We start from the raw sequence: 23,936 nt of genomic DNA on the forward strand, positions 1-23,936 counted from the left end.
TGTAGACAGATTTTTTTTACCCTTTATCCCTTACCCCAGCAGTCTCTGCTCTTTGATTGTTGTAGAACCAATTTCCCCACAGCCTCTCCCTATAGGAGCTCATAAAGAGATAAAACCGCCGCGCTATCAACTAGCTTTTTATGCCGTTCTGCGATAGGTGAGCTCAGTTCACAGACCGGAGATGTATGCAAACAGAGGACAAATTTTCTGAGTCGGCAGACAGGGAGGGGGAGACCGCCGAAAAAACACTTGTAAACAAATTCAATACACACTAGACAGACATTACAGCGAGTAAACAGACGTAAAATCATCATTTCTACACTGACACACGAGGGCAGCCCTCTTTCTCAGAGCTGCTCAGTCAAAACCTTGGCAGCCATGATTGGAATAAACCCATCTCCATCAAGTCAATTTGTGCCTGCTCATTTGCATAAGCCACACAGAGCGGGGGAGGGGTCTCAGGAGACGGGAGGAGGATAAGGTCTGGTCTTGGAGGGATCAAGGTGCCTCACCTCGCTCTCGACTAAAAGCTGATTCTAGTTACCACACTAATTGTCTTGAACCCTGTATTTGTGAATGTAATTGCTCATTAGAGATTCCGTACAGATTGGATTCAAGTTAATCCATCGGTGGGTTTACAGCTCTGCATTCCATAAAGTCATTCTGTTGACAAGTGTCGCCATGCCACTCGCTCAGCAGCACCACTGGCTGGGACTTCAAATCTTTGCGGGGAGCGTATACAGTGCAGCAACAAACATTTGAAACTCAAAATCTTGAGCACATATGCACAGCACGCGTCCGTGTACACATACTTGAGAGAAGTCATTACTTTCTAATTCACAGTTCGGAGCCCACTTTCATGTATCATTTAAAATGCAAACAGTTTATCCCTCTCCCTCCCTCTGGCACAGACCTGGTTACCTGGACTCATCTTTTTATGGCCATCAGATGAAAAATAGATTCCTCCCTTAATATTTAATTATTCCTTCATCTGAGTGTATGAAGCAAATATGACCAAACGTCAGTTCTATTTTTAGTTGAGACAAAGCACAGCTGCTGCGATGACTTAAGGGCATTCAACAAATACTATAATTTCATACCTCTCTAAATTTGATGGTCGGATGAACGGACTGAGTAATTTAGGTAATTTGGACTATAAATGTCAACAAAATCCCTAAGCTATAAAACCCTAATAACTCGAACGGTTAAGAATTAAGTTGACTGGCATTACAAAATCTAGTTTACTCCACTGCACTTAACCATGTTATTTTCACCAATGTCCAACATTTACCCTGCTTTAAGTCTGCCCTGCTTGTGTACTCAATGTCCCTAATGTATCCACAAATCAACCGTACAGCACTAATTCTTACATTAATCCATTACTGGCAATGGGTTCAATCACATTACTGGTCCTACTACACAGAATTTACATGTTGCCTAAAGACAAATAGCAATGTCTGTTAGTGAAACAGTGGCTTCATAAATGCTCATCTTTTTAAGTTAAAGGAACTCTTTCATATGTTAGACTTTCAGCAAGGCGACATAATTACTTCTTATGTCTTTTGCCTGACATTATTTGTGATTTAGCAATTTCAGTAGATAGCAATTATATATTTTATAGGCTTATCTACTTTGAGAAATTAACATAAGCAGTTGCAGGCCACTGTGCGCCTATAGTGACCACGTTCCCATTTCCTGTCAGTCCAAGATGCACACTAATCTTTTCTGTGGCTCTGTGAATATGATGAGCTGAGTTTACTTCCTAAACACAAACTAATTATCCACCGTCTGATGTTAGAAAAGCATTTGTCAGACGCACTGTGTGGCTTATTATATGGAAATCACAAAAGGGATCTAAAAATTATATGGGATTAACAGTCACATTGGTACAGACAGTGAAATGTTTGTGTGGGTTTAATCAGGCCTGTGGTTCCTTCACTTTGTGAAAGATAAAATTCTCATCAGCAGTAAAGGGTATGACCTCTAATACTTGATGAAGGGCAAAGACAGATCTATAGACGATCATGAGTTCTGTTTATGTCTTAGCTAAGTCCTCAAATTCCCATGCATGAATGTGTTGTGAAGTGGAAAGTGGAAACAATTACTTCACGTAAACGTATTTGGCATCGAACCATAACTATACCTAGCAGCAGATGCTGAAGCACAAACAACAGCTGAAGCAACAAAGTGACAAACAGGGTTCGAACAATGGTGATTTAAGATGTGATGTGATATGCAGAGAAGCATTAGGGCATACAGTCAACATGCCACAAAAATGTCTCCCTGTTAATTAGCTGATGTTGACAGGCTGTTGGTTTATGGGAAAGAGTGGAAAGGAATAGGCGCACTGAGAAAAAGTGTAAATGCTCAGATGCAATGAGGTGTGTGTAACACGATGAGCACTGCTGATACTGGCAATTAAAAAAAGCAGCACTTGATCTGTGGGAATTAAATGTGTGTTCATGACAGTATATAAACATACATTTTTTTGTGTCAGTCCAGGGTTTGGTACTGTTTGGATTTTTTCCAACAAGGATGCTTCATTAGCCTAAACACAAATCGGATCATTTTTTCTTTAAAAAAAACGATGGTCAATGAAAATAATGTATATTTTTCTTGCTCAGGCAAATTTGAAGTTGAAATTTGACATATTAATTGTTAATTCTAAGTATGGTTAACTTAAATATGAATGCTATATAATATAAATACATAATATAATTGGGTGCAAAACAGTTAATAAAATATACATAACAAAATAATTTTATCTCTGGCATGTGCGGTGATGTTTATGTTAGGCAACACAATCCGCTTTCTGATTTGGTCTGATAGGTTCCGTTACCCAACGTTGTATCAGTCCATATCAATAATTATCACGCTAAATGTCACATTATTATTTCTCTAAGTTCAAAGACTGTTTTTTGCTCCTGAGTGAAGGTTGTGGTTTTTAATTCTTCTTCATACGCAGAGAATGTCAATCACATGATAAACAGGAAAACATTTTACAAATCTGAGGTAGATCAATGATGTTATATACCCGCCTCACTCTACCTTGGTCATATTGCTATTGATGAAAGTTATTCTTGCGATTATTATTAATTTTGTTTTATTGCCTGACTTTCATTGGACCCAAGACCATTTAGCGAAACCTACTGAATTTACAGTATGAGCAGCATCCCACTTGACGCCCTGTCACATGAGGTGGGCTGGAAATGACGAGACATCGCCTCATGCGTGTGGCAACAGCTGGAACAATGAGCTGCTGGGTGAAAGCCAGCGGCGCATTTTTGGGAGATTCGTCCCAAACAATTGGCTGAGTGGCGCTTTTTTATTGTTGGGTTGAATACTGTAATTACCAAACTGTCAGTCAAATCTCGAAAGAATAGAAGACAACAATGCATCCTGGGGTGGGGGATTTACTCCATCCACGAGTGTTTGCACGTTGAAGAAATAAACCTATGAATAGGATCCCTTATCGGAGTTTTATTTCCCCTTCATTTCAAATGATGTATGTGATGATTAGAGCAGCGAACGTCTCTGATCTTTTGTTTATTTTCACCACTTCTGTTAATTGCATTTTGTTTCTTCAAAAGATAGCCGATGACAAAGCTGACTCTTCTGTCCGCAGTAGTTTTAATGAGCCCCCAGCTGCCACTGCTGAAGCTGTGACACAAAGTAACTGTGTTGAAACGCTCCGCTGTGTTCGCCTCAACAAAACTCTATCCCCTCGAGTGAGCCCCCTTTTCAGACTGCTGGGTCGACAGAACATAGGGCTTTCATCTGAGGTACAAAACTTAGACACACCCTGTTGTGTGTGTGTGTGTGTGTGTGTGCAACCAGGCTCCTCCATGTCATCAGTCAGCAACAGGGGAGTGCTTAAAGCTCGACTCAATCACTGCTATCGTAAAGCCCTGACACATGACTGTCAGTCAGTGTTACAGTGTTAAAAAAAGGGAAATGTCATTTACATCCACTGACGTCTGAGACCAGAAATAATTTCTCTTATGCCTCACCTCCTTTTCGTTAGTGTCGTATACAGAAGTAAACGCATTACGCACATGTCACATATTGAAGTGTACATGATATGGCAGCTGCGAAGTACTGGACAAAAAAAGGGAGTGAAGTTGTAGAAAATGTTAATAAAATATGTGAGAGTGCTCAGAAAGCTCATATCTCCACCTAGGCAGAACAACCTCTGAAATTTTAACACTACAGAAGTTTTTAAACTACATTGGCATTAAAATAAACATGGTGACGGATAGTCATGCTGATGGGTGCTATTGTTTTTGGAGCATACCTAAATCCTGGCTGGGAGTGGCGTCATATGACCTATATGGTCATATGGTAATACCAATAGGTCCACAGTGTTACACTGAAGAATAGAATAAAAGTGCTTGGCCTAATTCTTTGGGCTGGACCTGACTAAGAAATGTGTAATTCAAATCAGACATGAATGTTAAATATGAATATTTAACTATTCGTCCCATTTAGTTTTTAACAAAGATTATCAAGCAAGGCTTTATTGAACAGCCAGATTTTTGAACTGTGGGACATTTAGGGTGACAGCAACGTTCACTATGCTAACGACAGGTCGGAACTGTGCAACAGCACATTTTGCCGACAATAGCTATTGTCCATTTTACCCTGGAGAGCAATGTGAAAGCGAGGAGCGCTCACTCTGCAGCCACTTCTGAGGACAACCTGGTCCCCAGACTGCAAACACTGCATGCTGACGAAAGAAAAAAATAAAATAATAATATGCTCGACTAGAAGAACCTGTCAACTGATGGGTCCGATGATTTGATTCGTTAAATTTCAGGAGGCTGCCCAACTAATTTTGTTAATATTATGCCAATCATTTATGAATGTATACAGAAGATGTTAAAGAGACCCTCCCAGAATTATATGTCTCAAATATATTTAAGTTTAGATGAAACGTGTAGTGCTTTACTGACACATTAAGTTGAAGAGTCATGTGTAAAAAAGAGATATCCTACTAATTAACAGACAAATCAACATTTGGAGCCAAAACATGGAAAAGAATCAAACCACTAGCTAACATGGGATCTAAGTATCAGGGTGAACTCACCTCTTCCTGTGCTGTAATGTTGCAGCTTGTCACTGTACACCGCCTCCTTGGTGTACGCCCTTTTCCTGAGGGAGCAATGAGTATTGAGAGAGAGAGCTTTAGGTACAACGGGATGAGAGGAAGTGTAAACAAGGCCTTATTACTGTTCATGGTTCTCTGTATTGGCTCAAAATGACGTGGCTGAACAGTGAATCAGCTGCAGAGGGGCTAGCAATGGTAAATTAAGTTTATGAAAATGAGCTGATTTTTAATTAGACCTTGATAGGATCTCTCTGCTTTTCATCTGTCTCCTCTGCCTCAGCATCAAAAGAGCCCGGCCCGTTTGATGAACACTTTACTTGCTCAAATTTGCACACAGCACTGCAGAAAATTCCGCTTTCATATATCTACACCGGGGCAAGGAGGGAATGTGACAATGTGACAAACTGCTGGCGACATTAAATTGCCTTGACTTAAGTAAATTAACAGGGCAAAGTAGTAATTGTTGAGTTCTCTATGGAATATGATATTCCATTTCAAACATGGCAACTTGGCTTTCCTTTCCATCAAATTGATTTCTATTAATAGTCGACAAGAAGATGCGAGAGGAGCTCACATACGATGCAAGAGTTTAACCAGGGGATTCAAAATCACTTTAGTGTAACAGATTAGTTTTGATGCAATTTCCAGATATATCAAAGCAGATATCATAAAACAATGTTTTATGTGCTTATCATATATGATCAGATTTTGATTGTAAAACTGGTTCATTGAGTCATGACAGAAATGTTTCTTCATGCAGTGCTGCGGTCTCTCTTTGGAACAGGATGGGCAATATTGGATACAAATGGTGTTCATGTTAATACGTCCATCCTGTTGATTTTCTTGTTTATACTGTACTGCAGTAAACAAAATCCAATCCTGTCAACTTGTGGGTGGAGCTTAGTGGCTGGAAAAGGCTCCTCAACTGCAGGTGAGAGATGGGGGCAGGGGCGGGGCCATATCAGCATATTCATAGATCCCAGTCATGAAATGAGGAAGTTGTTGGGTTATATTTAAGCCATTTTAAGGCCATTGTTTTCATGACAAACCTTTTGAATTTGTAATTGAGATTCATGGGCTGATATACGACTGTTTTAGTTTATTAATGTTTATTTTTCTTGGGACAACTGCAGCAATGAAGTCAATGACTTTGCAGTCGTTGCTGCATGTATTAAGAGAGAGGTAGGGGAAATGTGTTTACCTGCTGCACACGATGGAGATGGCCACAAGGGAAACGATGAAGACGACTCCTGCCGCAGCCGACCCCGCGATCAGAGGAAGCTGTTCCCTCAGCTCTGACTTGAAGTCATCTGTGTGACACAAAGGGGAAGATAGACGGACAGACATTGAGTATGGCTTTGGTAAAGCTCAAGACCAGGACTGTGTTTATTAGAGCTGCGTAGAGAGAAAGAGAGGAAGAAGAGGAGGCAGAAAAGAATGGTCTGGGTGTGCTGATGGATAAAGGAAACATATAGATCTCTCTGCTGAGAGGTGGTGACTGAAATCCGGTGAGCCTTAGCAAGACTCGCTGACAGGTTGTGTTTGATAAACCAAGGAGAGAGACAGAGAAAGTGAGAGAGAGGCGTAAGGCTGATGGTTAGAAAGAGCGAGGAGGGGGGGGCTCTCAATCTCATCTGACATACCTGTCAGAAATGAACAGACAAGAAAATGCACCTTGGAATGTTATTTCTTAGGTGTTGAAGAAGAAGTCATCCACTGCCAATCACAGGCCAAACCTGTTTTATGCACATACCCAGAGCAGGTTGCTGCAGGTTCAGCCTAAAACCACTACACGGCAGAATCCTCTGTTCTCTTTGTGTGTCCCTGTCTTCGCACGACTTTGCAACCAGCAAACACTTTGGTTAAAGAAATGCACAATTTCGCCGGCTGCAGGCAAATCAGCTTCTAAATCCAATCGCCCGTGTAGAATGGGGCCCATATTGGATTAAAGTGATAAAGGGAGAACTAATGCATCTTCGGAGCAGCGCGAGAGCCCGGGATATATGAGGAAACGCAATGTGACAGAAATTTCTCACTCTTAACTCGCTTTTTCATCAAGTATGTTTCAAGCAAAGTGTGTGACTGATGTTCCAGTCACTCAAGTTTTTTTACCAGACTGTCTCCCTCCTCTCTCTTGATGCATATTTGGTGCAAGAGGTCCAGGGAAATCTTCCCCCGTTCACCCACGAGTGTTGTGAGTTTTTCGCTGACGGACAGAAATCTCACAACTACCTGTTCCACCGGTAAATAGGCTCCCATTACAATCAGTTAATCCTTAAATCCTCAGCCTTTCAGAGGACCGTCACATCAGTCATCTTGCCGATGGACCAATCTATTCGTGTTTTTCATCACACCTGTCAATCAAGTCTGCACTGCTTGCGAGAATTTGAGTGTGCGGAGCTGGCAGAGGGACACCTTGTGGAGGTGTATGAAAACGTGCTGACAGGAGGACAAAAGGGATTATATGTTTTGAGAAAAGACATGGCGGCGGTGGCGGTTGGGGGGTGCACAGAGGCTGGATGGCGAGGGGGTGCCTTCATGAGACTGGGAGAGTGGCAGGAGGTGGAGCCGTGGGTGTGATTGTCAGCAGTTCCTTAGCATCTGCTGCTAATTGCCATGACGAATGTTGTGCTGTGGCGGCGAGCCAGCGGATGAGACGTAAACAGTGTTTGTGTGAGCAGGCGCGACGCGGGTGCACGTGCGAGCGTGCGTGTGCATGCGCGTCTGAGGCAACGATAATTTGCAGTCGTGAGGGAGAGCAAAGGGCCGTGACTGCGCCTCTACATCTGTTGAGCGCAGGTAAATAGCCACAATAATCACCTTCATCATCATTATTATCCTTCCCTTCTTCTTGCCCTCCTTCAAGATCATCATCGTCTCATTCATCGCCATGTTCATTAACGCGGCACAATGTGGAAATGTCACCGCTGCCTCTGGAGCATTGTGAACTATATGGCCTCACGTGCAAAGCGGGCTCGTAGTCCAGAAAGTCACAATGAGGCAGCACTTTGACAAATCTTTACACGTCTAGTCAAATGTTTAATCCCTCCAGACGGAATCAAGCTGTGAATCATCCATCCACACTGAATCACACTTGCACCCGTTCCACTCCTCTGGCAACGATACCGAGAAGTGCTTCATGAGGAAGTGCAGAGCCACCATCGCCGGCCCTGTACACACTTACCTCCTTCCACATACAGTACATTAATTAACATGGTTCCATAACCTTGCCAGTACGACAGGTGTTGCAGCTCCTCTTCAGCCCCTTCCCTCTCTCCAACAATTCCAGCCCCACCCAATGGCAAAAAAAAAAAATTTGCTCATCAACTACTAATCACAGCTATGCATTCTGGGACGGCGCTCCAGCAACAGAAGGGCCGGGTGAAAAACCAATTAGCTAAGCATTTTGGATCAAGCACAGTTAGTTGCACAAACAAAAGACACTCAGCATTCTACAAATTCAAAGCACACACTCACACACACACACACACACACACACACACACACACACACACACACACACACACACACACACACACACACACACACAAACCTGACCATGAAGGAAATTAATTTAGCTGTAGAAATGAAAGTGCAATCAAACATTACGCTTCCCTTCTGTCTCCCCTACTAATAATAATAATGCAATAACAAAGACAGACAAGAGTGATAGAAAGAGTTTGGATGCATTTCCGTGTGTGTGTGTGTGTGTGTGTGTGTGTGTGTGTGTGTGTGTGTGTGTGTGTGTGTGAGAGAGTGTGAGAGAGAAAGCAAGACAGAGAAAGATAGAGAGAGTCGCAGAGAGCTGTTTCTCCTGGCTCGGCGATCCTTACCATCTGTGAGGGTTTGGAAGCACATCTTGCTGCTGTATTTGCCAAAGCCGGCTACAGTCCGTGCCCGCACCTGCACCACGTAGACCGTACCCGGCCTGAGGCCCTCCACACGTGCGGTATTAGTTTGGCTCCGGAGGATGGTGGAGTTAATCTCTGCATGGTCCTGCAAAGAGCAACAAACACGGGAGGCAGGTTAGAGTTGACTTACTGAGACGTTGTCGGTGCAGAAGTGTTAACTCACAGAAATCCTGGTATAAAAAAAAAGCTTGTGAAACATTGTACATCCAGGAATCCACTATGGGCAATGTCGGCCGAATTAGGAGGGAAGTAGTTTAGGACTGTGTTTTACTTTTTTGTAAAACAGTTGTTTGAAATGTAGTTTCTTTCTGATGAATAACACTGACAGAGGAGAGTAGATCACAGAGTAAATAAAGAACAAGACAGTAAAAGATTGTGAAATGCTTTTAAAGGCCATGTTTTCAGGGCCTAGTCAAACTGTGATGTCTAGTTAACCCATGTTTGGCTAAAGTTTGGAAACAAGGCTTTTGTTTTAATCTCTAATACAAAACATTGCATTATACACAGTGTAAAATAAACCGATCACACAAACAAACACTATCTCCTTTTCATTCAGAAACATGCATACACAATATGGTAATTAAAGGCAATCATTTCTTGGAAATTACAAAGAGCCGCACTTCTGAGCAGTCATACCATTGCATATTTGTCTCTTCAGATGTGTTTTACGAGGCAGTTTAATTACTTGCAAGTATTTGGAACATTTAATCCTCTTGTTTTGTTGATTTTGAAATATGACAACAAGGAAATGGAAGAAAACATCCTTTATACCATTGCTGTTTGTTTGAATATTCTAATTAGGTATTCGCCTTCTTTTTTGTGTCACGTTCTCATTGAAACGTTTGATTTTCACCCTCACAGAGGCCAATGTAGATTTAGATTATGAATATCTGCATCTGTTCAACTGCATCTGATCATGCATGTATGAATGCATACATGTAGCCATCTTTTATTTAAATGGATGATTTGAACCGTTGACCCTGCCCTCCACATCCTGTATCTCAGTCCCTCTCCAGGCTCTAGAGAGCCAGTCAGGCAGTCTGCTGCAGTGTAGTTTGGGGCATGCTGGAGGTATCTGCTATGGGGGATCAGTAATTACTTAGGCTTGTCACCTCCATATAACCCAGAGTGAATATGACAGCCAGAAAATAAGACTGCACCTACACTACACCCACTGCTGCAGGCTGCTGATAGCTCCAAGCCGACATGCTGTAGAGAGGGAGAGGGCAGTTGAAAGGGAAGGGGCAAAATCCTCTGTGTCAGTGAAACTGTGTAAATAAAGGGCTGTTTTTAAGCTTAGTAAACATATTGTTTAATGCTGGACCTGTATAGTACATACAAAAAATCTGAGCTGCCAACAATGTGGAGTGGAAAAAGTAGATAGGCTCTGAGGAAGCGAGGGAAGGAGGAGGATGGAAGACGATGGCAGGAAGCGATAAGAAACTCGAGGCAGAAGCAACCCACATCGAAATCATTATCCAATCTGATTGGTGTAATTGAATCATTCCGGTTGCTCCGTCACTGAGCACACGAGGTAAACACAGTTATGAAATCCACCCCCCTCCCACACGTAATGATGTGCGCAATCACATTAGCTCTTATTGGACACTCTGGGCTTGATGAAGACAAATGTCTGGGCTTCCGATGGGAGAGCGTCGCACCAACAGGGATTCATTCTGTCTCCGAGAGGAGAGATGTTTTTAAATGGAATGCTGAATGTAATTGGTTTCGAGAGTTCAATCATTTTACGGACCTTTGGTCCATCGGATCACACAATCTTTCATTTCTCCAACACGTGAAAATACTCTAAAACTTCACATTTAAACCTTGGCTTACATCTTTAAAGAGGTGCAGACGACATATTGTCCCATGAGAAACTGTGACCATTGTCACCTATTCATCTGGTGTAAGACACGGTTGAGTGCGCAAGGACTGCTCGGGGTCAGGATTTGCCTTCACCTGCTATCAGTCACTCTGCATTTCTCAGGAGTCAGGACCACACCCCCATCTGTTGAGTTTGAATGGAGGACAGGTGAGCAGACAGATGGCACACCGCCAATGGGGGAGCTTCCCTTGAGGGAGCACCAGCTAGGAATGGTCCTTTCATGCTGCCAGTCAAATAGGGATTATGTGAGACACACACACACAAACACACACAGTCCCACATCTGCCACTTAGAAATGAGCTGGCATTTGGCACTGCAGCAGGTTAGGGGATAGCCAATAAAAGGCCAAGCCAGGAGGGACTTCCAGCCATGAGAGGTCCTCTCCTGCTGCCGGTCAAATGGGGATTAGGAGGACCACACCCTAACTTGCTAAATAAAGACGGAGATGCAGGTGGGAAGGCAGATGGTAGAACAGCCAATCAAAAGCCTTGCCAGAGGTGACAGACAGGAGGCACTGTGGGGAGTTTAGCTGCTGTCTCATTCGGTAAAAATCACTGAAACAAACTTAGCATGAATGGATGTACTATAATAACGATGTTGTTTTATACAGAGGCTTTTCATTTTCTGAATGCTGGTGAGAAACACATATTTTATATTTACTACAACAGATAGCTTAATAAATCTCCTTTCTTTGCACATTAATCTACTGTACTCCTGCTTCTGCAAAGACTTGGAACCACTTTGAGAACTGACACTGGACTTATTTGGAACTTTTTATTGGCCCAAATTGTATAGGACTGAGAACTCGACTTGCTACAATAGCACTGGGATTTTTTAAATCATATTGTTGGATTGCTGCAAGTCCTATGCTTGTATTTGGTCTTACCTCTTAAAACACTCAATTTATTTATAGTAATTGCCCATTTCCCACCATTTGCCATTGCGCTGCCAGCACACAGCAGAGCTCTCTTTGAATTTCCTCTCTGCCACTTACTGCCATGTTCCTCCGTATTTCCCAAGGTTTTCTTTGAGTTAGCTTTTCAAGTCAAACCCCATCACTGTTGTCGGGCTGTGAAGGCCACAGAGACATTCTATGTTATATTGCACTATAAAATTACACTTAAATTGCCTTGATATGTGCCTGTGTGTGTGTGTGTTTCCGTGTGCATGTGTGTTTCAAAAACTGCCAAGCACCCAAAACGGACAGCATGGCCACCTGGCACACAGACAGCCATGTTGGGAGACCATGTGTCCTCTTCACAGGCTCACACACATGCCTGCATGCAAATAACAGACGCACACACAAAGGGGGAAGAGAGTATGAGAGAGAGAACATTCTCACATTATGTTTGTAAAGTGGAAATGAAAGAAATAAATCTTTCCCATTAATGTTCCTTATTAAAATGTATTGCCTAAGGTAAAAAAAGAAACGGGGGAAATAGGCCGAACAGTGTAATGCTCACAGAGTGGATGGGTTTTTACCAAATGCAAATAATTATCATAAACTCATGAATTCTAATCTCACGATAGAGAAAATGGTAATTATTCTGTATGCTCATACAATGCTGATAAAATCTAATATTAATGACGTTTAAGTGTCATTGTTTTTATAAATAAAGACACTAAAACGATTTTTAACGAAGTAAATCACCACATATTTACAAACGATGTATATAATATTCTTTCTTTCGTGATTCTGCAAAGCTGCATGCTCAACCTTAGAGGTAAAGGGGTTAGGACGAAAACATGATTTGAAAGGAAATATATTTGCTGCAGCTCCTTCAAATTGTTTTTCTTGTTCTTTGCAGCCATCTCCTTTTCACTCTTTGGCCCTGTTCAGACCTGGTATCAACACCAGAAGTGGACAGTTAAGTCCAGTGCAGGTGAGAACGTTTCAACAACGCATTTCAGATGTGATGGCTCAGACCACTTTCTGAGATGGGCTGGGACATGAGGTTTTGAGAAATGTTTTGGTCATTTCGCCTCCATTGACTGCACAGTGCAAGCGTGACATGAGGAGAGAGAACGGGGGAAGACTTGCAGGAAAGGCCCAGTTGGAACCGAACCCCCTGTAGGATTATTTTGCTACATATGTTGTGTGAACGTAAATACAGCGGGCTGTATTGAAAGACCGTCAGCTGACCAAATCTGACCCCCTACAGTTTAGTAATAAACAAAACAATTTTTCACACTTCCTGGTGTTTCCCATACATTGATTTATCAGAGGCCACCCCCAGAATAGTAACACTGAGCGACATATATTGATTGTTAACCCTTTTTCTTGACTATATCAAAGTAAAATTGATTCACTCAGCCCCTCTTGGCTCCACTCTCACTTTCTCTAACTACACAAATACATTGAAAACAGACCCATAGAGTTGGACTGGCTAAAAACAACATTTTGGTCTCTGCCAACAGAAATGGCGTATGTGTTTATTTGCATACAGAGCGGGGAAGTGCAATCCGATCACAAGTGGCCACTGGAGACACATTCTAATGGCAGGTGTGAACAGACGTACTCAGAGCTGTCCAAATGTGATCGGATCACTCGAGACGGACGTTAAAACCAGAACGGGGCCTTTGAATGTGTTCCGTTCAGAGAGAAGAAGAACAGAGTGGAAAGGGAACAAGGTGGAAACGTGAATTCTCTCGCCGAGGGAACGAGGGCGAGCTAAACAAGTCCTGATTTTCACAGGTCCCATTAAAAATCATTAAAAGTCTGCTCAACATCCATGTGTGTCTAGAGAAGTGTTGTGTTTGGCTCCGAGCGCTGGCAGGCGGAGAAGAAAAGAATAATAAATACTTTCTCCTGGCGTCCCTTCTGAGGAATCGCTAATTGTATGTAAAATACACCGGTGACTTCATGGTGCCAGAAATGCAGATGGTGCTGTGGTCATTCTGTCGGCGTGCTGTAAACGTGGCTTTGCTCTTGAATTCCTCACATCACGGCGCAACGGTGCTGCTGTCATCCAGAGTGGATACACCTGAACTGCTGCTGACACTTCCACACAAACACTGACTCAAACTCGCACTCGCACATGCGCTCTCTGACACAAACACCCACAGAGCCATCAGTAACCAGAGCCAGTGGCTGCTCCGCTCGAGCCTTAATGGAGGGCCTGACCTCCGCTATGCTGAGTTATTTCCACCCTCCCCAAATTTTCAGGGAAACCTGAGGAAAAGGGTCTGAGCAAAATGGAGAGAATGAGAGCGTGGTGTCCGACTTTTTCTCTGCAAGCCTTAAACTCATTTCATCTTGCTTCCCAATTTACAGGGTCCTGGGAGCACTTACTCTGTAATGAGAGGGTGGGTTGAAGAGGGAAGAGAAGCTTGTTGAGGGAACAGCCTTCAGCTCTCAGCTGCAGCTTTCAGGTAGGATTTTCAAAATGCACGTCTTTTTCCATCATGTCAACTGAGCATGATGGAAGATTGGGTTTTCATTTTCGAATAAAAAAAAAATCGAAACACATCTTCACAACGGTCTTGATTATGTCTACTAAAAAGATAGCATGGAAAAAAAAAATTCTCTGACCCACAGTATTTACCTCAGCCTAATTCTAATTTAATTTTAGAGGTAAATAATTTTCTCTTTGGTTCAACTATAACCTTCTGTACTTACTGCGTAGCCCACAGGTTTGTATTTGACATTAATTTAACCACAGTACAAACACTAGCAACAGATCATTATAATTAACATTGTGGATTTTCACCTTTAACCTTTATATTTTACATATTATTCAATAATAATCTAATTGGATCAAATGACCGGTTTAGAGAACAGGTTTATATTGTTCTATTTTAACTTGTGTGATACAGTTATGCAGCATAATTTCACTACGTCTGCTGATCCCATAATGCATTCTGGTGGCGCAGCTGTTAAGGTCATATACCATGTAAGCACTGTGTCCCATCTTTGAAGCCATCTAGGGACCTTTATCCAAAGTCATCCTGCACTCACTTCCTGTTTCATTCCACTGTGAACTGTCAAATACTGGCAACCGTCCCAAAAAGTTAATATGCAAAACATCCATCAAAACAGAAAAACATTATTGAAATGACTTATTTAAAAATGCAAGCTTGTCTCCTAGAATTACACTTGCGGCCAAAACATAGCGTTATGACAAGATAGTGAAAGAAGATGACAGGTTGTGTTTTTGTCTTTTGTATGATCACCCCGAGGTTTTACTTAATTCAAAGTGTGACAATGCTGCGCTGCTGGAGAAGCGGCTGTTGTAAATGGGTATAGGAGGCCTCCTGTGAGATGGAGTGTATAGAAAGACAGCTCTCTGCTGTGCTAAGGACTGGCTGACTGTGCCAGGAACGCTGAGACAATCAACTCCAGAACCATAACGGTGTGACTACGCTCAGATTAATTCAGGCATCAGTGAGATGCATATAAAAGAAGGCGAGTAAAGCGTTGCCGTTTTTATAGAAAAAAAAGACAGAATTCTATGATTGCATTATACTGTATATGTTAACCACGGCACTGTGTTAAGCTGGGAGTGTGCACGGGAGTGTGTGATAGACATGGTGCCAGTCCCTCCTCCATGAGCGTCTTTGATGATAAAAAGGCCACATCATCACTTTACGGCTGCGTGGAGCTTTCAGATTTTCTGGACCTTTCAAGGACTAAGGCAGAGCTGGCAGGACTGACCTAGATGGTACGCAGTTAAATTGCCTCCTTCTCCATATGCAGCAACATACATTATGCACGTTTCCCTAGACAGACTGTGCACACTGAGAACTTATGTGGACTTGTCACGATGCATAGTACATTTTTAACGGGTATGGAGATTTCACTCTAACTTTTCGATTCATTATATCTGCCAAATTGTGGAAAAATGTTCGTGTCTTCTGGGAGCGGGGACTAAATCAAGGTTTGGGCAGCAGCGGCTGGCTGAGGAAAAGTCTGTTTAGAGCCTCGTCAGATCCAAAATGGAGTGTGAAAAAAAAGACCACCAGTGTGGAAACCTCATCTCCCGAGCCCAGTGTGTCACAAAGCAATCACTCTGACTCCCCTTCTGTGTCTTAGTCCTCGACAGAAACACATACAGGGGGAACAGGAAGGTGCATCAACACTAAGGTAGACGGAGTTGCACACAAACCTCCCCGTCTCCTGAATTATCCCCTGTGCAATTAACAATCTTGTCCTTGTTAATTCACTAATTTGTGATTACGCTGTGCTCATCTATTTGTGTGAGGACACGCTACATAAACATCAATAGGATTAGGTTTCATTGATATTCATGAGCTAATGGGAGGCTGCATAAGTGTTATTTACACGACACTAAGCTGTCTGGCAGATAAGGCTTCTCAGGGCCATGGCAATCGGATTCAATTTCATGACCTGTGCAATGCCAGAGGGGAAACAGCGAGCAACTGGATAACTTTCCGACCGCAAACATCATTTAAAAAACATGTTTGTTGTCCTCTCTATTAGAAAATGCTAAATGTGACAGCCCCTATTCTTAGGCGGGGTTGTGAATATCGATCCGGGAACCTTAGCCAGAATGAGTTTGTGTGAAATAAATAAGAGAAGAAGAAAAACATTTATAAAACTCTATTGATTTTTTATCTTTTAGTTGGAACGCATAGCCTGGGCCGAGGTGCACCAAGTCTCACAAAGGTCTTAAGCTTAAGATGACACAGACTGAGGGGAAAGAAAATGCGCATGACCAACCTTGCTATACCTATCGATCAGCTTTAGGAGGACAAACAAGGGCCCAAACAAAAAGCTGGAGTCTCCGATCTCTCGGTATCATTATGTCCAAGGCCTTGGGAAAGCCTACAGGTCAATACTGGAGCAGCATAGGCACTGTGGTGTAGGGATGGGCACTTAATAAAGCAGACTTATTGTGTGCGAGCAGACGGGTCGATGTTACTCCCCCCAGACGCAATGCATTTTCACAGCAGGACAGGTTGCTGCACTGTGCAGAGTGGGCCTGGAGCAGAGGTCAACCCATTCACTTCATCAGCAGCAGAAACCAAAGAACAGTGGGAGAGACAGAGTGACCACGGTGAATGAACATATTATCAGCCCAGGGGACTCGGATATCTGGGAGAGCTGAGATTTAGGGAGCTTTAAATAAAGTTTACTATGCAAGTGAATGTAAGTAGGTGACATACCTGAGTGGCTATGCCATAGATACACGTACTCGCACGTACAAATATACATGTACACACACACTGAGCTTACCTTCTCGTAGTAGCGCAGTTCATAGTCCAGAATGATGCCATTGGGCTGCTCAGGTTGGGGCCAGGACAGCGTGAAGCTGTTCATGGTGGAGCTGATCTGGTGCATGATCGGAACTATGGAGGGAGCTGCGGGGCACAGAAAGAGTAAAACAAAATAAATTCATCTGTAAAACTACAACTGCAACCAGTAGAGTTCATTGCCACTAGATCTAGATTAGAATTTGGATGTGCAACAACATGCACACACTCATACATATCTGTCCCCTTAACATGATTTATTTAGTTTCATCAAGATCCATGAATCATTCGCTGAGAAATCTATTAAAATGTTAATGTAAGTGAAAGAAAAATTATCCTGGATCCGCCCCTAATCTGGATCTGCATTACTTCTGGATTAGGAACCAATTAGTGTGTTTTTCCTTGGCTCATGTCCCATCCTTCTACCAGGTTTTGTGGAACTCGAAACAATACAAACCAGCCAACAAACAGATGGACAGGGGGAAGACAAAATAAAGGTAATGATTGCAGATATGGGTCAGCCACAGTTTTCTGTCGGTTGAAAATTGGTCTTTACTTCACTATGAAACAATAAAGACCTGCAGGTAAAGGTATTGAATCATTTATGCGAGTCTCCTCTGCTAAAGCTGATTTTACAGTAGAGTGAGCCGAAGCCACTACTCTGAGAAGTTTCCTGTCCCTGCCCACACTCCAGCTACGGACAGCTACGTCCTTAACTTTAGATTCACACTGGTATATGAAGCCAGCCAAGGATAAATCACTTCATTATTTGCCTAATATTCTAATGAAAGCTAATTTATAGGTAGAGTAAAATAATGACATAAATTATAGTATGTACGTATATAAAAAGTTATACACATTTATATCATCCCATGAAGGCCCTCAAATCATACACTACTATCTGTCCGCACTCTGCACACGGTAGAACTGCCACTTTCATGACTACCCAGGTAGCCAGCTGAGTCAAGGCTGATTAGAGTCACAGTCTGCCATATTCTGGCACCGCAGGACCAAATACAAGTCAGCTCTGGCCAAGATATGGCTGCCAGATTTGGCTAAGATTTCAGGGTGTGGACTTGAGCCTGGCACAAGTCCGGCAACCAGTCGTGTTTCAGTAGCCCTTTATGAGAATTTGTTAGGAATATATATTCTTTAAGCTTTTTTGAAGTAGATAATGTGCTTGAACAAGGGACAATTTTCAAAATATATATAATGACAGTAAACATGAATCACCTAAATGTGCATCTTACTGAATCAAGAGCTGTACATGAATGTTGGACATATAATTGGCCCCTCTGTGTAAATTGTGGCCCCTTTATGGCCCTTGATTTAGAAAAAACCTAGACCCGCCACTGGCTCAGAAGAAGAGCTCGGTTCACACTTATTTCTGTGGTAAACAACGCTTAACAATAACTGTCATTGTTTTTGTCAAAGTGGGATAAAACAGGATAGAAAACAAGTTATTAGTTATTTCTAACGTTATTTACTAATGTTCTGTAGTTGCAGTGTCTAACTAAATTTCACCAGTCATGTTATTAGCATCATTTGATACCAACACACAGTGCAACAGAACTGTATTACTCAGAAAAGCACAGAGTGGGTCGTATAACATTGCCCTCGTTCAGGAGCCATGCAGATAAAGATTAGCTTTAGGAATATTTGTTAAAATAAAACAGCTTAATAGAAGATATGTGATATTGCCTATCTACAAGTAACATTACAAAAATGCCCAAATATATTAAACTATGTGGTCTTACAGCAGGCAGCCAACACGGGGAGTTTTTTATACAAATAGGTTCACCTAATTTATCGTGACATCCCACTTGGTACACTCTACTGCTGATGTCAGTGTCAATGATGTCATACTGAGCCAGGGAATTACTGAACTGCCGGCAGGATGAAGTTTGCTAGCAACCAATTAAACAGAAACTTCCCAAGCACAAGCAGTCTAGGTTTGTGGATCTGCAATAACATAACCACCGGATGTCTCTTACCACACACTACAGAGAAAGTAAACTTCTCAAAGGTCATGACAAAACATGCAAGAGTTCCCATGAACGACATGCCACATAACCCTTTGGAATCAAATTGATATAGTGTTGTGATTGTTTTGGCCCAGCTGCACAGTCTGTTCCATCTTTCAGCCCCAGTGCACCTGACTGCACACACATGGGCTGTCAATTAACCCAGATACTCCGCAGTCCCCTGTTCGTTCCATCATTTCTGTCCTTTGCACTGTCATCCCTCCATCAGCCCTGCTCCTCTTCCTTCTCCACATGCCACTAAGAGATTGTGCTATTGGACAGAAGGCAGACATCATCCAACATAAAACTCTGTATGTGTGCGTGTGCGTGTGCCCGTGCGTGTGTGTGTGTCTGGGTTTGATTTGACATCTTTAAATGTCAGTTAGACGGACGGATTAAATGAAGGTGTTGGTATCAACACACCCATATTTCATCATGTAATCTTACTTAGGTTCAATAAAAACCTGCATCTAGTGCTGCAGCTCAAGGTCAAGGTAAACTTTATTATCCCACAAGGGGAAATTCATGTGGTCATACACGACTCGGCTAAAACACAGAGGCACACCATACATGCACACAACCACACACACACATATCTGAAGCAATAGACCTACCAACAATATAAAATGTGCCAAAAGAGAGGGCCTCCAGTAAGATATACAATCTGAAAGTGCAATCAGAATATACCACATACAGCAGCACATACAGTATACAATCTAAATGTTCATCTCAACACAGCACGTCCAATATTATATAAAATGTACCACACACAGCCTCAAGTACGATATAGACAAGTAGAGTAGTCGACAATAAGCTCACAATCTAAATACCCAGACATAGTAATGTAAGTGCACATCTATCTCTCACTTAGCAGTCTGAATGCTGTAGGGACAAATGTTTTCTGCTGTAGAATTCTGCCGTTTGACCTGTTCCTCCCTCTGACTTTGAGGTATAAGGTCGTCATACAGTTGTGCTGCAGACACCTGATCAACCCAATGATCCTGCCCGCTGTTTTCATCATGCACTGCAGTTTGGCGTGATATTGAGCACGCATATTTCCAAAGGTGCAGACTAGGGCAAAAGACGGAACACTCTGGAGTACAGCTTTTTAAAAAACATCTGGAGGATGTGACGGTCTATTTTAAAATTAAATTTCCTAAGAAAGAACATCCTCATCATAACATCAACCGATCGTCAATTTCCACTCCCAGATATTTCTAAGTTGAGACCCGCTCAACTAATTCACCCTCAATCCTGGTGAGATATTCATAGTTTAAATCTATGAACATCTCTTTCATTTTCTTAATAATGACATCAAGAAAATTATGTCTGAGCACCACTGAATAAAACCCCTGAATTTCCCTCTTGAAACCCTCTGCTGATGAATTGTCAGGTTTTAATTTGAAACATTTCTTTTCCTTTATTCCTTTTTACGGTGAGAACAGGTGTCAACATCTATTGCATTCGGTTCACTTGTCTCTTTGCTATCATACCTTAGCACATTCTCTCACTGTTGACATTCAGCAAATCCACAGCTATCTTGTAATTGCCGAGTCTATCGAATTATTTCAACTCCCCAGACTTTCCCTTTTCTCAGTTAGAAAAATGTAAATTTCCCTGCTGCTGATATTCACTTCTCTACATTGGTTGTGTTAATATGTGTAATCTAGGGACAACGGCAAGCTCCTAAATGTCACAGACGGCGCTGGCTGGGCCAGGGAGGACTGGGAGTTCAGACCTCGTCTGAAACCTGTCAGCTCCCACTCAACGGCAGAAATTCTACACAGTTCAAATCATCGCACACTTATCTGGGAACCACTGCAATCCCTGACAATCAAGATTGAGGTGCTATAGCCATTGTAATCCTTTCAGTGGTCATGCTAAGCTAATCAGATTCTCAGTATGAATGATGGGGTTTTCTGCCAGAGTTGGAGCAGTTTTAGTTATTGCACTTCAGAGATTTCTTTTCTGAGGGATTTTCCTCTGTACTTGACAGTTTGAAGTGGCTGAGGTTCAGTCTTTCATGCACCAGTCAGGATTTAGCCACAGCTGAATCGGAATCTGATTTATATGTTGAAAGCTGATTTTGAGTATTAAACTGGGATGAAACTTTAAATCTGATCATTTAGACATGTAAGCTGTTTATTGAGGAAGTTGATCTTTAGCAGAAATATTTCAATCAATGATCAAGATAAAAAAGTTATATCTGAAAATAAATACAGAAAAGGGCTTAGCTTCTATGTATGAATGAACCACTTTTAATTGCGTCTGGGAATGAACCTACTGTATAATCGCAAACCCTTCCAAGGTTCTAGGATGAAATCTTAAGTTGAAGGATGAACATTTCCTCAAATCAAACCAATTTGTGAACACACAAGCATGTTTGATTAAAAACGGATTCCATGGCGCCTCGTATGAAGTTCAAAGCCTCGGCGCTCGTATACATTGCTGGAAAGGATTCTCCACCCCCACGTCTGCAGGCATAAATACAACCCCTCACAAGCCTAAGCTCTGCATTTTGCCTAATAGCCTCCTGGCTGTGGGCCTGTTCGCCGATGAGCCCCAGTCATCGCTCCACCTGGTCTCCACTCACCATCTTCTGAATAACTCCTCTATTCAGGCAGCAGCAAGTGGCACCCTCTCTCAACTAAATGACATATTTTTTAAAAAGACTCCTTAGTGGTTATTTCATTTCTTTCTTTTTCTTCTCTTCAAACTTCACTCTTGCATAAGCCCCTGGAGTTCTGTGAGGAGAACAGCCCCTGACCTTGACATTACTTGAGTTGCCTATAAATTATGTTTTGTGGGAAGTTCTGCGGTTTTGACGAAGGTTAGTATTTTCAATTTGAGTGTCAGATAATTGCCCAAAATTAAAATGTAAACCAATGAAGGGGCTCTTTCTATCCTTTCAGTGTGAATGGGTGTTGTTTGGACTCCATCCCTTGGCTCTCGCGTCCTGCCCTCCCCCTCCTCCTCCCTCTTCCTCCCCCCTCTCTCAGACACCAGACAGAGAGTGTGAGGGCTGAGCTTCACCTCGGTACACTTCAGGCTTTCTGCCTCTCAAGCTGGTTCACGCTCCACTGACCAGGGCTAGGGCTGCCTGGGCTGCATTATCAATTACCGGCCACAGGCACACACTGTTCCTGACAGACCCAAGGGAGAGGCACTCCACACAGAAATTCCTGCAGTGGAAAAAAAAAAGGTCTGAGGAGGGGAGGTACTTCCACAGCCCCAGCAACCAAATCCTGCTCCCTGCCCAGTTCTTTTTTACCGTGGAGACTTTTTTCAAGTGCTAAGTAACTAATGTTTTCAAGTGCACAAGTGTATACCCTGAGTTGAGACCTCTGAATCATAACCCACAGTGATATTTTTAGCAAATTTAAATGGGTCTGGTGTTGTGCCAAAAGTTGGCCCTTAACCCCAGAAACATCTGAGGCCATCAGAGCTTTGTAGGTGGGATTAAGACTTTTTCTTCCTGTGCTACAGCAACACGTAAATCACCATTTATTGTTGGAGAGGATTATGGTAATGAGAATTCATTCTTATCACCTTTTTAATCAACAAGGTATTATTTAAAAATTGATGTGATGTTTTTGGATCCACAACTGAAAACAACAATGGGTTGGACATGCAGGCATAATAACCCTGGTTATTTAAGCCAGTTTCCGACATTAACTCCAGAGAGTCCGAACAAGGGGGTCCGGATTTTCTCTGGAGTTTGCCTTTTACATATGAACAATTCAGCAGGAGATGTTCCAGTCAGATGACACAACACACCTGCTTGCTTGCCGTGAATTCTCCGTATAATCTCCTGACATTATCCAGAGTTTTCACTAGGGGGCTGGCAGGAAAAACTCTTTTCTGCACAGCACCCGACTTGGAAATCCGCGTTCTCACTTTCAGCCCCTCCAGAAAATTTCAGGAGATTATCCAGAGTTTAGAGCATGTCTGAAAGCAGCTTTAGTCTCATTACCAGGCTCACATGTGTGAGTTCTGAATTCTAAACAATTGTACAAAAAACCAACTACATCCCAAATTCTCACCCCCTGAAAATAAAAAAACTTGCTCGTCCCACTGGACGGACGGTGATCATTGTTGTGAAAGTAAGGGAAGCAGCAGAGAGACATAAAGAGCATGCGCACATGTACATTATGTGTGTCTGTGTCCTCGGAGCCTATGTGTGAAGAGCCTGTCACAGACAATGTGCCGTGCCTGTATGAGGGTGAGGTTCAGCCCAATGAAGCACTGCTTGTCCCCTCCAACTGCATCCCCCACTGTCACCCTGGGACGACGATGCTGACAGTGATTGGTGACTGTGTCCTGCACTCCTCTCTCCTCCCGCCATCTCTACCATCCCTTGCTCCTGTGCTCCACTTTTATCTGGCCCCACTTGCTGCCCCTGGCTTTTAATGCAGAGCTTGGCTCACCATTAATCAAAGTCAAAACCTCCTAGTGTCTGGCTGAGACATAAAGAGAGAGGGAGAGAGAAGGAAAAGAGAGACGGAGTAAGAAAAAGAGAAAATGAAAGAACGTGATGAAAGAATGAAAAGCTTCTTTGCCTTGGCGTCGTTAATCTAAGGTGGAATACAGATGAGTTGGAGCGTCATTTTACATGTCTGGCACAGACCTGAGTCTCTGTTTTCATTATTCTACCTCCAGTCGCCATATTTCACATGTTATGTTGAAGGGTTAGCATATCAAGTGTGCTGCTCCATATATTGAAGGAACACTCCAGTTGTTTAGTGTTGTACTTTCGAAAAGTTGGGGCGCTCAAGAGACAGATTTTAAATAGAATG

The 23,936-nt window shown here is 42.5% G+C and overlaps 1 protein-coding gene across 2 annotated transcripts in view; it reads right to left on the reverse strand.

Annotated features, from left to right (window-relative positions):
* The window catches only part of LOC117777942 (ephrin type-B receptor 1), a 158,239-nt gene that overhangs the window by 27,386 nt on the left and 106,917 nt on the right, over positions 1-23,936 (reverse strand). For both annotated transcript variants that reach the window (XM_034613054.1, XM_034613055.1), the window contains exons 6-9: positions 17,100-17,224; positions 8,941-9,103; positions 6,309-6,417; positions 5,087-5,151 (exon numbers count right to left, since the gene is read on the reverse strand). In XM_034613054.1, coding sequence (XP_034468945.1) covers positions 5,087-5,151; positions 6,309-6,417; positions 8,941-9,103; positions 17,100-17,224 — 462 coding nt within the window. The remainder of the gene's footprint in view (positions 1-5,086; positions 5,152-6,308; positions 6,418-8,940; positions 9,104-17,099; positions 17,225-23,936) is intronic.

Source organism: Hippoglossus hippoglossus, chromosome 17, assembly GCF_009819705.1.
Source record: "Hippoglossus hippoglossus isolate fHipHip1 chromosome 17, fHipHip1.pri, whole genome shotgun sequence".
Classification (NCBI taxonomy): Eukaryota; Metazoa; Chordata; class Actinopteri; order Pleuronectiformes; family Pleuronectidae; genus Hippoglossus; species Hippoglossus hippoglossus.